We start from the raw sequence: 12,952 nt of genomic DNA, 5'->3' as shown, positions 1-12,952 counted from the left end.
ATTTCTTCAGGATTGGTCTTAGCGGGCTGTTGAAGGTCCCGTGAGTGCAGAACAACGGCTTCATAGCTGAAATGTTCTGGCGATCCCTCTGACTGTTGATGATCGTTTTCTCTCTCATCTTGTGCTTTTATTTTGTAGCTATCTGTGTCTATCAGAAATAGCTACAAAATAAAAGTCTATCTCTGCAGCTACACCTTCTTGTCTCTTTCTATGGCTTAAAGCACACAGCTTTGAATGAGCAAACTAACATTCAAATCAAGCTGATATGTTGGCCTGGTCTGAGCTCTTCAGTCTGCACATGTTAGTAACCCACCCTTTTTGACACTAAACTCATTCACTTGTTTAAATTTGAAAACCCAACGCCATTGCAGATAGGCCATTATCACACCTGTTTTGGTACTAAAGGGATATGTTTAGATCCTTTGAGGCACTTTATATCTGTAATTGATTATGATGATGTGATTTATATGGATGCTTTGTCAGAATCCTTACTGATGCTACATTCTGTCTATCATGGAGCACTGATTCAATATAAAGGCTTGTACTCTTCACTGTATGCTGTATGCTCAGGTTGAGCGGTCTTCTTTGTCGTGTTATAGCCCTAGCCACTGAATTGTTGTTATTTATAAGGATATTCACATAAAACAGCACACATTTGCTGCCTTCTTACTTACTGGCTTGCATTCATCAACTCAATTTATCAAATGAGCATTCAGCTTTGCAGCTCCTTGCTCCTGGGATCAGCTGCAGAATCAACTAAAATTTCAGGAACTGCCCTCACTAAATGAATTGAATTAATTAAATGAAGTCACTTCAGGCTGCAGATGTTTTCCTTGAATATTTTCAACTTTTTTTTTCTGGCATTATAGAATTACTTTTACTAAAGCATGTGTTTTTGTTATTATTTAAGTTTCTAAAGTTTGTTTGTTTCTGTGTTTCATTCTTGTCTCACATTCTTCGCATCTATACATACAAATTATTATTATTTTATCTTATTGATCCCTTATGTGTTGATTTAATTGATGTTACTTACGCACGTGAATATTTTTTGCAGTGCAAAAACATCCACAGGAGGGCAAAAACCACTTTATTTTTACTGTAGTGAGGATACGAGGGAGGAAATAAAGCGGATTTGAACGCAGCCAAAAATTTCCCGGGAAACGATACGACGTAATAAACCCTGCCCCTCCATCGCGCTCAGACAAAAGATGCGTTCGCTTTTTTCTGCGGCTCGACCCTAGTTGTTTTTATTAAGGTCATCACACAACAGGACGAGCGGTCGTTCTGCTCCTTGTCTTAAAGCGAACGCACTATGCTTTAAGTTCCCTCCTCTTTCAGGCAAATACACCAATGAGAAAGCAAAACCTCAGCCGTCTCTCTTGAATATTCATGCTTTTCGCGGGCTTTGAGTGTCACATGGTCCTTTCGCGCGAAAAGCGACTCACGGCAGGAAGAAGAATAAGTAGCTTTTGAAGCAGCAGCGAGACAGAAACGCAGCGATGGCGGTGAGTAAACTCATTAAAACCAGGCGCAGTGCTCTAATGGGAGGGCTCAGCTTGTAGGCAGAGACGCATTAATCTATACGAAGCAGTTTTTACCAGTCAGCTTTAGTTTTTCTGGGAAAATAAACTTTGTTCATTCGTCGAGTCACAACAATGACAGAGAGCGTCATCAAGAGTTGATGTAGAGCTTCATTCTTTGCCAGATATCAGAATTAAAAATATACTTTATGAAGTTTTTAACTGCGCGTGTTTTGCTAAGAACCGTTTTTCACTTTCGTAGACTGGACCCAAAACCCGTTGTTGTTTTTTGTTCCTTCGCTGTAAAAAGGAGACCTGCCATGTGGTCAGTTAGCTTGTTTTTGCACCTGTAAACCGTCTCAAGTAACAACCGAGGAATAATAAAACCTTTTTGAATCTTTACACCCCCTTGCATGAGTCCTTACATCTGGAATAATTGATTATAGTTTACTTACAAGCCATGATGAGCTTTAAATGATTGGTTTCAATCAAGTAAAGAATCATTAAAAGATCATTAAAATACACTGTCCTGTAATACTTAAGCTATTAAATTACATTTTGCTTCTAATGTTGGCTCACCACATTCTTAAGTGTAATAAACATGTCTTACAGTCCTATTTTTAAAGATCTATGGTCTTTAAGAAGTCACACAGCCCTATGTGAGTTTTTCTTCCCTTCTTAGATAAAACTAACTACTAAAAGTTACCAGTTAAAAAATATTTAAAAAAATTCAAATTGATGTACATCAAAACTACTTGAAGACAACAATTCTTTGACAGCAGTGGCATAATGTACCAAATGTATTAAAATGTTCTGCCCTCATCACCATCCCTACCTACTGTCTTTCTTGCTGCTGCCATCCACTGAAAACAAAATGCAAAAAAAACTGAATCTGCTAGAAGAAGAAAAAATAAAAACACAGACTAAAATTAAATGCTGTATGTGAACAGTGGAAGCTGTAGACAATGTCAGGTTACTTTTGGCAGTAAATATAAGAATAATTTATTTGTTCTGAATTCGTGTTGTCGACAGGATTCCTCAGAGTCATACCACATGGCCACCAGCCCCAGCCGAGCCTCCAGGAGGGGAGACCTGACCTCCAGCCCCGGACGAGACTTGCCGCCCTTCGAGGATGAGTCGGAGGGGCTGCTGGGAGATGGACCCTTGCCTGGGGAGGAGGAAGAAGATGGAGAGGAACTGATTGGAGATGGAATGGAGAGGTGAGCGTGGATTTAAAATGGCCTTAAAGCTATGAACTCTGTGGGGGTTTTTTAGGGCTTCATAACAACTCTGTCTCTGTTCAGGGATTACCGTGCCATTCCGGAGCTGGATCAGTACGAGGCAGAGGGTTTGGACCTCAATGATGAGGAGCTGTCAGAGCTGTCGCCAGGAGCCCGAGCGGCCGCTGAGGAGGCCATGAGGAGGAGGGACAGGCAACAGGGAGTCAGGGGGCGCGTGAGGCCAGGATTGCTCTACGGTGAGGCTTGAGTGTGTGGATATTTGTCAGGGTGGTGACGGGTAGGCTATGATTAATTCTTTCATTTTGTTGGCTTCCAGACAGCGAAGATGAGGATGACGAGCGCCCGGCTGCTCGGCGAAGACGGCTGGCTGAGCGGGCAGCAGAAGGTGATGGCGAGGAAGAGGAAATGATTGAGAGCATTGAGAATCTGGAGGACATGAAGGTTTGTGATGACATTGGAGATGAGCTAGCACACAGAAGCTTTTCAGGTCCAGCTGTTTGGGACGTCTTTGTAACGTTTTCACACGCTCTGCAGGGCCACACAGTGAGGGAGTGGGTGTCCATGGCGGCACCGCGGTTGGAAATCTACAACCGCTTCAAGAACTTCCTGCGCACACACGTGGATGAAAACGGCCGCAACGTCTTCAAGGAGAAGATCAGCGATATGTGTAAAGGTAGTGCAGTTTTCAGTAAACTTTAATGTGTGGAAAAATATAATTGTTGGCTGATTTCTGGCAATGATTGAATGAATCAATCTGAACCTGTAATCCAGAGAACAAGGAGAGCCTGGTAGCAAACTACGAGGACCTCGCAGCCAGGGAGCACGTCCTGGCTTACTTCCTACCAGAAGCTCCAGCTGAGATGCTGAAGGTTAGTGAACTTGTCATCTTGCTTAATGTCCTTTACTGTGCCTTTTGTTTCATGCATTTATATTTAACTTTAGTGGATATTAAATGCTGTGAAAGTTAAATGTGAGTGTCCTTCAATTATTTTCTCCGGTGCGTGTCTGATTGTTCTTTGCCAGATTTTTGATGAAGCTGCTAAAGAAGTTGTGCTTGCCATGTACCCAAAATATGATCGCATTGCCTACGAGATCCATGTCCGTATCTGCAACCTGCCTCTGGTCGAGGAGATCCGATCACTCAGGTAACACTTCAGTTTTTACCCAACAGGTATTTTCAACTTGAAGGAATAATTCACAGTAGTAATGAAACTAAGGCGAGACCTCCACATTTGTCTTGGTGAGGCACATCTGTGGCTCTTCCAAAAAGGGCCGTCTATATATGAAGGAGCTACTTAGGTGAAGCTTTCTGCTCTTTACCAACTGTTTTCTTCTTCTGTTGTCCTCTTCAGGCAGCTCCACCTGAACCAGCTCATCCGGACCAGCGGCGTGGTGAGCAGCTGCACCGGCGTCCTGCCTCAGCTCGGCATGGTCAAGTACAACTGTAACAAGTGTAACTTCGTGCTAGGGCCCTTCTTCCAGTCCCAGAACCAGGAGGTGAAGCCGGGTTCCTGTCCGGAGTGTCAATCCCAGGGACCGTTTGAGATCAACATGGAGGAGGTGAGGGGAGGGCCGGGATGGCTGATGGTTGGTTGTGAAAGTTGTAGTTTGTCTGCCGGGTCTGTGCCCAGTCTGAGGATTTAAAATTACTGCCTCCTTCCTGCAGACGGTGTACCAGAACTACCAGAGGATCACCATCCAGGAAAGTCCCGGTAAGGTGGCTGCAGGTCGACTCCCTCGCTCCAAAGATGCCATCCTCCTGGCCGACCTTGTGGATAGCTGCAAGCCTGGAGATGAGATTGTGAGTCTGTGTAAAGAAAAAAAAATTGTCATATTTGAGGCAAGGAGGGTTGAATTTGATCAGAAAAGTAGAAATTAAAGACATTTGAGGCTAGATGGAAATAAACGTTTAGTCACATTTGCAGAAACATTAGGGTCGATAAAGAGTTCATGCTGTGTTGCAAAACTAAATCAGTTTGAATGTGCTAGAATACAATTTCATACACATGTAATTTTCAGTGTATATTAAGGACTTAGAATATTCACAATCTGTTGTTTTAAAGTGATGCATGTTTTTCTGCTTATCAGGAGCTGACTGGGATCTACCACAACAACTACGATGGCTCTCTGAACATGGCGAATGGTTTCCCAGTGTTTGCCACAGTGATCCTGGCTAACCACATCACCCGCAGAGACGAGGGAGTCGCCGTGGCTGAGCTGACCGACGAAGACGTCAAAGCCATTGTTGCTCTGTCTAAGGACGAACGTATCGGAGAGAGGGTGTGTAATCTGATACAAATAGTAAAAATGGAGAAAGGATGTTATTTCGGCTCTAAGGAAATAAAACAGATAACCCAAAAAGTAAAAATTCTATTGTAAATGGATGATGTCATCTTTTAAAATGATCTTCTGATTGTAATTTGAAGTTTGAAATTTGAAATCTCTAGGAGGCCTCAATTTCAAAATTGAGATTTTTATGAAAGCTCAAGTCTCTAATGTTAAACGGCAAAGAATATTTAGAAAACAGTCTAGAAATTAAAACCAACTTTTAAAACAAAACATCCATCCATCCATCCATTCACTTCCAAAACAAAGATTTAAAAAATCCTGGTGAATTGAATAAGTCCTTCCTATTTGTTTTAGATGATTCAGTGCTAACTTACAGCTCAGTGTCATGAATAAAAATCAATCCCAGATAGACAAAAAAAAGATCGATGGTCCACTTTGGCGACCCCTAAAGGGAGCAGCCGAAAGAAAACAGACACTTTTATCTGTTAATTGTTTTTAGGAGTGTGACCACTGTGGCTGGTGTTATCGGTTTCACCAGCTAACTGCTCTATTATTATTATTAAGAACATGATGCACTGACTGTGATAGCAGATCTGCACTGGTCCAACCACTGCAGTGCAAATGTTTTGGTAACTCCTTTTCTTTACTGTCTGCAGATCTTTGCCAGCATGGCGCCATCTATCTACGGGCATGAGGACATCAAGAGAGCGCTCGCCCTGTCGCTGTTTGGAGGGGAGCCCAAAAATCCAGGTAAAGCCTCTCATCTCTGAATTCGAAAGAATAACAGTGGATCAGTTTGTCCTCCCTTAAACTCTCCCCTTCTTCTCAATTCTTTCTTTTCCAGGTGGGAAGCATAAGGTGCGTGGGGACATCAACGCGCTGCTGTGCGGAGACCCAGGAACCGCCAAGTCCCAGTTCCTCAAGTACGTTTCAACACACAGTCAATGTTGACAGTGGCTAAAGTTAATTAACTGATGAAAAAAATAAAGGCCTGAAGTTCACATATGCAGGGCTGTATTTTGTGTCTCTTGACCACAACTGTCCAATAGAGGTAAAATGTTAGTGAAGAAATCTGTTGGGGGAGTAAAAGGATTGTTTCAGATGCGCTAACGTGTTTCCATCTGCAGGTACGTAGAGAAGGTTGCGAGCCGTGCGGTGTTCACCACAGGTCAGGGGGCCTCCGCCGTTGGTTTGACCGCTTATGTTCAGAGACACCCAGTGAGCCGTGAGTGGACGCTCGAGGCGGGAGCGCTGGTGCTGGCCGACCGTGGAGTCTGTCTGATTGATGAGTTCGATAAGGTGAGCTGAATCCACGTATCCAGATTGGTGGACACCCCTCCTTTTCTTAAAAAAAAAAAAAAAAAAATGTGCATGTACCTGACTTTGTGTCCTCCCAGATGAACGATGCAGACAGAACAAGTATCCACGAGGCCATGGAGCAGCAGAGCATCTCCATCTCCAAAGCTGGCATCGTCACCTCGCTGCAGGCCAGATGCACAGTCATTGCTGCTGCCAACCCCATCGGTACGTAGCAGTCATATTTATTAGCTCAGTATGTTGGAGATGGATTCATTTTAAATGCTGATTAAGCTATTTTTGGCAGTTGGTTATAATCTGAGCTACTCTTTACAAGGATGCATAAAATAAATGGACACGTGCATGCAGCTTGTATGAATATATTAAAAAGTGAGCGTTGGATATAAGTCAGTGAAGTCAGGCCTTTTGTAATTAGTCCAAAGGAAGTGTGAGAGAGTCCTTTCAAGAGCAACATCATATCTCTTGTTTCCTGGCAGGTGGCAGATATGACCCCTCCCTGACTTTTGCTGAGAACGTGGATCTGACGGAGCCCATCGTGTCGCGTTTTGACGTGTTGTGTGTTGTTCGAGACACCATCGATCCGGTCCAGGTAGATGCAAACACACCTGATGCTGAGCTGCTGTGGGACACTGTATTTCTTTAGATCAAACTACAACTGAACTGGGATAATCATCTGTCTTAACCTGCTCTGGTGAAACTGACTAGTACTTCCAAATATTTAACTGAGAGCATTTATTATGTTTGTCATCCACCTCTTCCTCCTCATCTCCTGAACTGACGTCTGGGCTCTAACACATGAAAACATGCTTGTTTATTCCCAATGTTGTTGCACTAACTGATTACCTCCTCTCTGATGTAAATTTCACTGTGGCTCTTCTGTTCTTCAGGATGAGATGCTGGCGCGCTTCGTGGTCGGTTCCCACATCAAGCATCACCCTAGTAGCAAGGAGGGGGGAGTGTCATTGGAGGAGGTGGTTCTGCCCAACTCATCCGACGTGCCACCGATTCCACAGGAGCTCCTGAGGAAGTACATCATCTATGCTAAAGAGCGGGTACAAACACATGCCACACAGATCCTCACTCAGGTTTATTTGTTTCTCTCTGGCTGGAATATCATAATTATGTAATCAGCCTGAAAGCTTGCGAAATGAGGTAGCTGTTGTTTTACGTTATACGTTGGTTTTGTGTTTTTTGTGTTACAAGTTTTGTCCAAACAAGATTTATTTTAACAAAAAGTAAAAAAATTATAAGAATTTGTAGGTAGGTGGGTGTCTTGCAGCAAATTAAAGCTTGGTTCTATTCCAGTAGAAAATTGAAGGTAAAGTTTGTATTTTTTGTGTCTGAAGGTTCACCCGAAACTGAACCAGATGGACCAGGACAAGGTGGCTCGCATCTACAGTGACCTGCGTAAAGAGTCAATGGTGAGTCTGAAAAACTCCTCGCACTTTATCTCTCATTTACACATAAACATGATTTGAAATCCAGGGAGAGTAACCGAATTCGTCAAACCACTAAGAAAGAAAAGCGTGTGAGAACATGTGCTATACTCAGGATTTGTTTCATCAAACTATTCATCTGTGACTGTGGAAATAACCCACTCTGGTTTGGTGTCACAGGCCACAGGCAGCATCCCCATCACGGTTCGTCACATTGAGTCCATGATCCGCATGGCGGAGGCTCACGCCAAAATGCACCTGAGGGACTATGTACTGGAGGACGACGTCAACATGGCCATCAGGGTCATGCTGGAGAGCTTCATCGACACACAGAAGTTCAGCGTGATGAGGAGCATGAGGAAGGTTTGTGGATGTTTTCTGTTGGCCTCAAACATTAAAATGCTTCTTCTCAAAGGACACATTTTTAGATTCAGTAAGACTTGTACTTTAATTCAGTTTTACATGCAGAAAAGGCTTTGAAGTAAATCCAGTAATGTCTGAAAGCAGGGACAGCTTTTTAGCCAACTTGAGGTAATTTATTGGTACCAGGTTGCCAAAGGGCAGATGTATTAAGGCTAAACTAAGAACAGATTATTGATGTTTTCACCAAGTTTGTAAATGTATTTATTATACATGTATTATGTATTATACATGCAAACAGCCACTTTCTTTTTTAAAGCCCTGTAAATTTATGAAAAATCAACAAAATGAAGTGTCTATGGAGCGTGTATGAAGTGTATGTGATTCTTCCTGATTGTGTTTACTGACCTCATCTAATATTTTTGTGTCTGCTCAGACGTTCGCCCGCTATCTGGCCTTCCGCAGAGACAACAACGAGCTGCTGCTCTTCATCCTCAAACAGCTGGTGGCCGAGCAGGTCGCCTACCAGAGGAACAGATACGGAGTCCAAAACGACACCATCGAGATCCCAGAAAAAGATCTTCAGGATAAGGTACTGAGAGACACACCGGCAGTACATCGTTATAACTCTAGACTGGACAGGATGTGAAACTACAGACACTTTAAATTTATTGTCCCCCTAGTCGTAAATATTATTTTATCTTAGAAACTCACACTAAGGTCATTATAGTAGGATGTAGTAGGGTAGGTGTATGGAAATCCTTTCATCAGAGCAGCCAGACCTCCAGTTCAGTGTGTAATGCTCAGTTGAACTTCAAAAAAATCAAATAGTAAAATGTGGGCAAGCTGGTGAACCCATTCAAAAGTGTGTTGGTTCCTGGAGGTCTTAAACTGATCACATATTTAATGAAAATGAACACCGTCCTGAACCTGCCTGACTCTCCTGCTCCTCCCCCTCCAGGCGAGACAGATAAACATCCACAACCTGTCGGCCTTCTACGACAGCGACCTGTTCCACTCCAACAAGTTCAGCCACGACGGCAAGAAGAAACTGATACTGCAGCAGTTTTAAGAAGCCTTCCAACCTCACTCCTCTCCTTACACCTCCTACATTATGAGCTCTCACTTGGGTTTTGGTCATACTGGATTCAGGACTCTTAATTTTGGCTCTGAACTGATTGGAGGTGACTGAAGAGCAGCCGCTGTTGAAGGACTGTTATAAGAAGGATCATCTGATAAGGAAGATTTGACTCTGAAGGCAGCAGCTGATGACCACACTGTTTCTGATGGATTGATACCTGTGGTGACTGTAAATTATTTTAGATAAGCAATTCATCAAAAATAAATAAACTGCATGAATATTAAAAAAAGAGAAAAGGAACATGTTTATTCTGTCCTGGGGGTCGCTGCATCTGCCTTCAGGTGGGGTTGATTGTAAATAAATGTACATGTTAATGTGGCGCCGTTTATTGTTTTGCGTAACTTTATCTGAATGCGTTGTCACATTGTCCAAACTCACTGACTTTGTATTTCAGACCTTGTTGCTCTTTCTCGGAGGTTTGTGCTCTCATCAGGAAGTTAATGTAGCTTGAACTGAAACCTCCATGCTTCATAAGTCTGGTTAAAATAAACTAGTGCTTGATGATGTCACTGTTTGCTTCATGATGGATTGCAGCTCTGTTTTGATTTCAAAAATGTATTTCATCAATTACTGGTCGCTGCTCTGACTTTTCTCCATGTAATTTAAAATCATCTAAAATGAGCGCCTCAACATTTTAGTTGAACTTGCAGACTGAGAGAGGTGCAAATTTTCTACACTTGTTATAAATGCATTGCCAAATTCTACCTTGTATGGATGAAAAGACCCAGAGCCTGTTGATGGGTGACTTTAATCTACAGTAGTAACATCAAAAGTTTGCAAGTGGTGTACATGATTCTAGTTAAACTAGCCTGATGACAACAACTACAGCAATTTAAAGACAAGTTATCCTGGGAGTGTAAAATCAAAAGAGCGAACATATGATGAAAAGATATAATAAATTGCAGTGTTAACTGTGGGAGAGGGAATAGTGTGACTCCCACTAAATAACTTGCACTATTTCTTTGTTTACTTTGAGATTTAACATTGGTTATCTTATCCAGCAGAGCAGCCTGAGCCCTGTGCCAAAGACCAAGTTCAGTTACCTGGGGTATCTCTCCAATAACTGGATTCACTTACCCTAACATAAGCAGGCATGTGGAGCTGATTATCAAATCTGAATCTGACCAATCACATACGTTGACCCACTATTGATCATATTGATTTATCACATGAGCAAAGGTGTGAAGAAAGGTGTGCATGACCATCACTAGGAGTTGAGGGTGAAAACACTGAAATCTTGCCCCATCCCATCATGTAACCTACTGAGCTCACCTGAGGTAAGGTGAGAAACATCAAGACAAACAAACATAAAGAGGGAAATGTGGCATGCGGCGAGTTCTACGCTGTGGGCTCTTGCTGAATGAAGCTAGGACAGCCACTGATGTTTCTTCATTAGTGACAGTTTTCTTGCGTCCACATTTTGGAAAATCCAACACTGAACCAGTTTCACGAAACTTAGCAAGCAGTTTGCTAACTGTAGCATGGGAGATGGGTGGTCTCGTAGGGTGTCTTGCATTGAAATCTGCTGCAATGACCCGGTTACTGCGTTCACCAGATATCAACACAATTTCGATCCGCTCCTCACGTGTTAACCTCTTCGACATGTCAATTGCTGTGAACAAAGAGAAACGTGTAAATAACTCATGAAAGAATAAAGTTACATTGAAACCAAGCACACCATTGTTTTTCTTGTGACATTGCCAATAAGTTTGATGTGTCACATGGCCCTCTTCCTATTGAAAAAACAAAAGTTGTATCCAAGATGGCCGACTTCTAAATGGCCACCATGGTCACCACCCATCTTGAGGAGTTTGCCCCCTCACATATACTAATGTGCCACAAACAGGACTTTAATATCACCAACCATTCCCATTTTATTACGGTGTATCCATATAAATAGGGGTGTGTGGCAGGAGTGTGGTCTCTGGCCTGCTGCAGGGAAGGGGGTGGGTTAGTGAGCTCTCGAGGTGGCAGAGGAGACAGGTGTGTTTGTGTGTTAGTGGTGACTGATGACTCTCTCCCACTATGTATGGTGACAGCAGAGACTGACGGGAAAATGTGCTCATTATCATTCAAGCAGATAAAAGGCCTGGAGTTGATTTGAGACATACTGTCTGCTTAAGTCCAGCTAAATGTAGATCATTTTTAATGCGCAGCGTTTCATAATAAACATGGACACTGACTCAAAACATACAGCCAAAGCAACCCAGGAGTTTATTGAAGCAAAGAAGTGGAATAACCCCAATTCCAAGAGTGGAGAACCTTGAATGGCTAAGTCAGTCACCTGATCTAAACTCAATTGAGGATGAAGACTGAATTTCGGACAGAAAGGCCCACAAACAAACAGCAACTAAAAGCAGCTGGTGGATTGATTGCAGGTGCGGCAGCTCCGGGCGACAACACTTCCGGGTCGGAGGTAGCCTGTTGCTAGGTTACCCCCTAACACATGACAGCGGAGCCGGAGGGGAAGACTATGGGGCGCCGTTTGTAAAGTGAAACATGCTGAAATTAACGGCAACATTTTTCACATTTAGCTCAAAACCTTACAAAAACATGTTTTTTCGAGTAATTTACAACATTTAGTAAAATATTTGTAACTTTTCATCAAATGTTAAATATTAAATCTAAATGTTAAATGTTAAATCTAAATGTTAAATGTTAAATCTAAATGCTAAATGTTAAATGTTAAATCTAAATGTTTAGGCTAACATGCAAATTTATTGTACGGATCAACGGAAATACCAAAATAAAAGCTTCCCGAAAACCTCCGGTGCAAAATTGTGTCTGCTCTCCCCCTCACTTCTCCCCGCCATGTGCTGCTTCACTTGTTGCCTGCGAGCATGTCCAGCGATTTTGCTGGACATGTGCTGCAGCGATTGTGAAGTGGAGACTGCAGCTGCTAAGAGTGCACTACTGCTGAACCTTTGGATGGCCGACAAAACGGATCTTCTGATGTTTTCAGCTAAATCGCCGGACGTGCTTTCTCATGGTCCGCGCCGGGTTATGGCTGAATTCCAGTGGAATGACGGTCCTGCCATAATAGACGTTCCAGCCATGTGTTCCAGCCCTAAACCTAACCTTATCCCTAACCATAACCTTATTCCTAACATTTACTAGCAGTTAAATGACGTAAAATAGTGTTTTCCAACGCGATTTTTAGAAAATGAACGAACATGTGTAGATTGAGTCCAAACGGTTCTCATGTGCTCTCATTTTTCCGATGCTGTCATGTGTTGGGTACCCGAAAGCATAAAATGTTGACGATTTCTCACCTAGCGAAAATTATTACGCTTAGGGAGTGAGAACGTGTCTGACCACTACCGGCACACTTTTGCACCGGAGGTTTTCGGAAAGCTTTTATTTTGGTATTTCCGCTGATCCGTGCAATAAATTTGCATGTTAGCCTAAACATTTAGATTTAACATTTAACATTTAGCATTTAGATTTAACATTTAGATTTAGATTTAAATCTAATATTTAGATTTAACATTTAACATTTAGATTTAAATATAATATTTAGATTTAACATTTAACATTTAGATTGAATATTTAACATTTAGATTTAACATTTAAAATTCTGTTTTAAATATGAAAAGTTACAAATATTTTACTAAATGTTGTAAAAAAGGACTTGTTTTGAGCTAAATG

General features: G+C 42.2%; 1 protein-coding gene across 1 annotated transcript; it reads left to right on the top strand.

Annotated features, from left to right (window-relative positions):
- The first annotated feature begins 1,360 nt into the window (after positions 1–1,360).
- Positions 1,361–9,825, top strand: mcm2 (minichromosome maintenance complex component 2). Its single transcript, XM_084929081.1, has 20 exons — positions 1,361–1,505; positions 2,553–2,740; positions 2,825–2,997; positions 3,078–3,202; positions 3,296–3,434; positions 3,533–3,630; positions 3,785–3,906; positions 4,114–4,321; positions 4,428–4,562; positions 4,850–5,041; positions 5,707–5,800; positions 5,895–5,973; positions 6,178–6,349; positions 6,448–6,574; positions 6,844–6,956; positions 7,255–7,419; positions 7,714–7,788; positions 7,984–8,166; positions 8,600–8,755; positions 9,125–9,825. The coding sequence occupies exons 1-20, from the start codon at positions 1,500–1,502 to the stop codon at positions 9,233–9,235; spliced, it is 2,661 nt and encodes an 886-aa protein (XP_084785207.1). The 5' UTR covers positions 1,361–1,499; the 3' UTR covers positions 9,236–9,825.
- The last annotated feature ends 3,127 nt before the right edge of the window (positions 9,826–12,952 follow it).

Source organism: Perissodus microlepis, chromosome 5, assembly GCF_051167445.1.
Source record: "Perissodus microlepis isolate ML-2025 ecotype Zambia chromosome 5, ASM5116744v1, whole genome shotgun sequence".
Lineage (NCBI taxonomy): Eukaryota > Metazoa > Chordata > Actinopteri > Cichliformes > Cichlidae > Perissodus > Perissodus microlepis.
This window is presented reverse-complemented; position numbering and strand designations above follow the sequence as displayed.

What these genes read in the sequence shown, in the direction of transcription:
- mcm2 (XM_084929081.1), top strand. An exon ending in ACGAACGTATCGGAGAGAGG is followed by an intron (nt 5,042 to 5,706) that starts GTGTGTAATCTG and finishes TACTGTCTGCAG; the next exon opens with ATCTTTGCCAGCATGGCGCC. An exon ending in TGCTGCTGCCAACCCCATCG is followed by an intron (nt 6,575 to 6,843) that starts GTACGTAGCAGT and finishes GTTTCCTGGCAG; the next exon opens with GTGGCAGATATGACCCCTCC.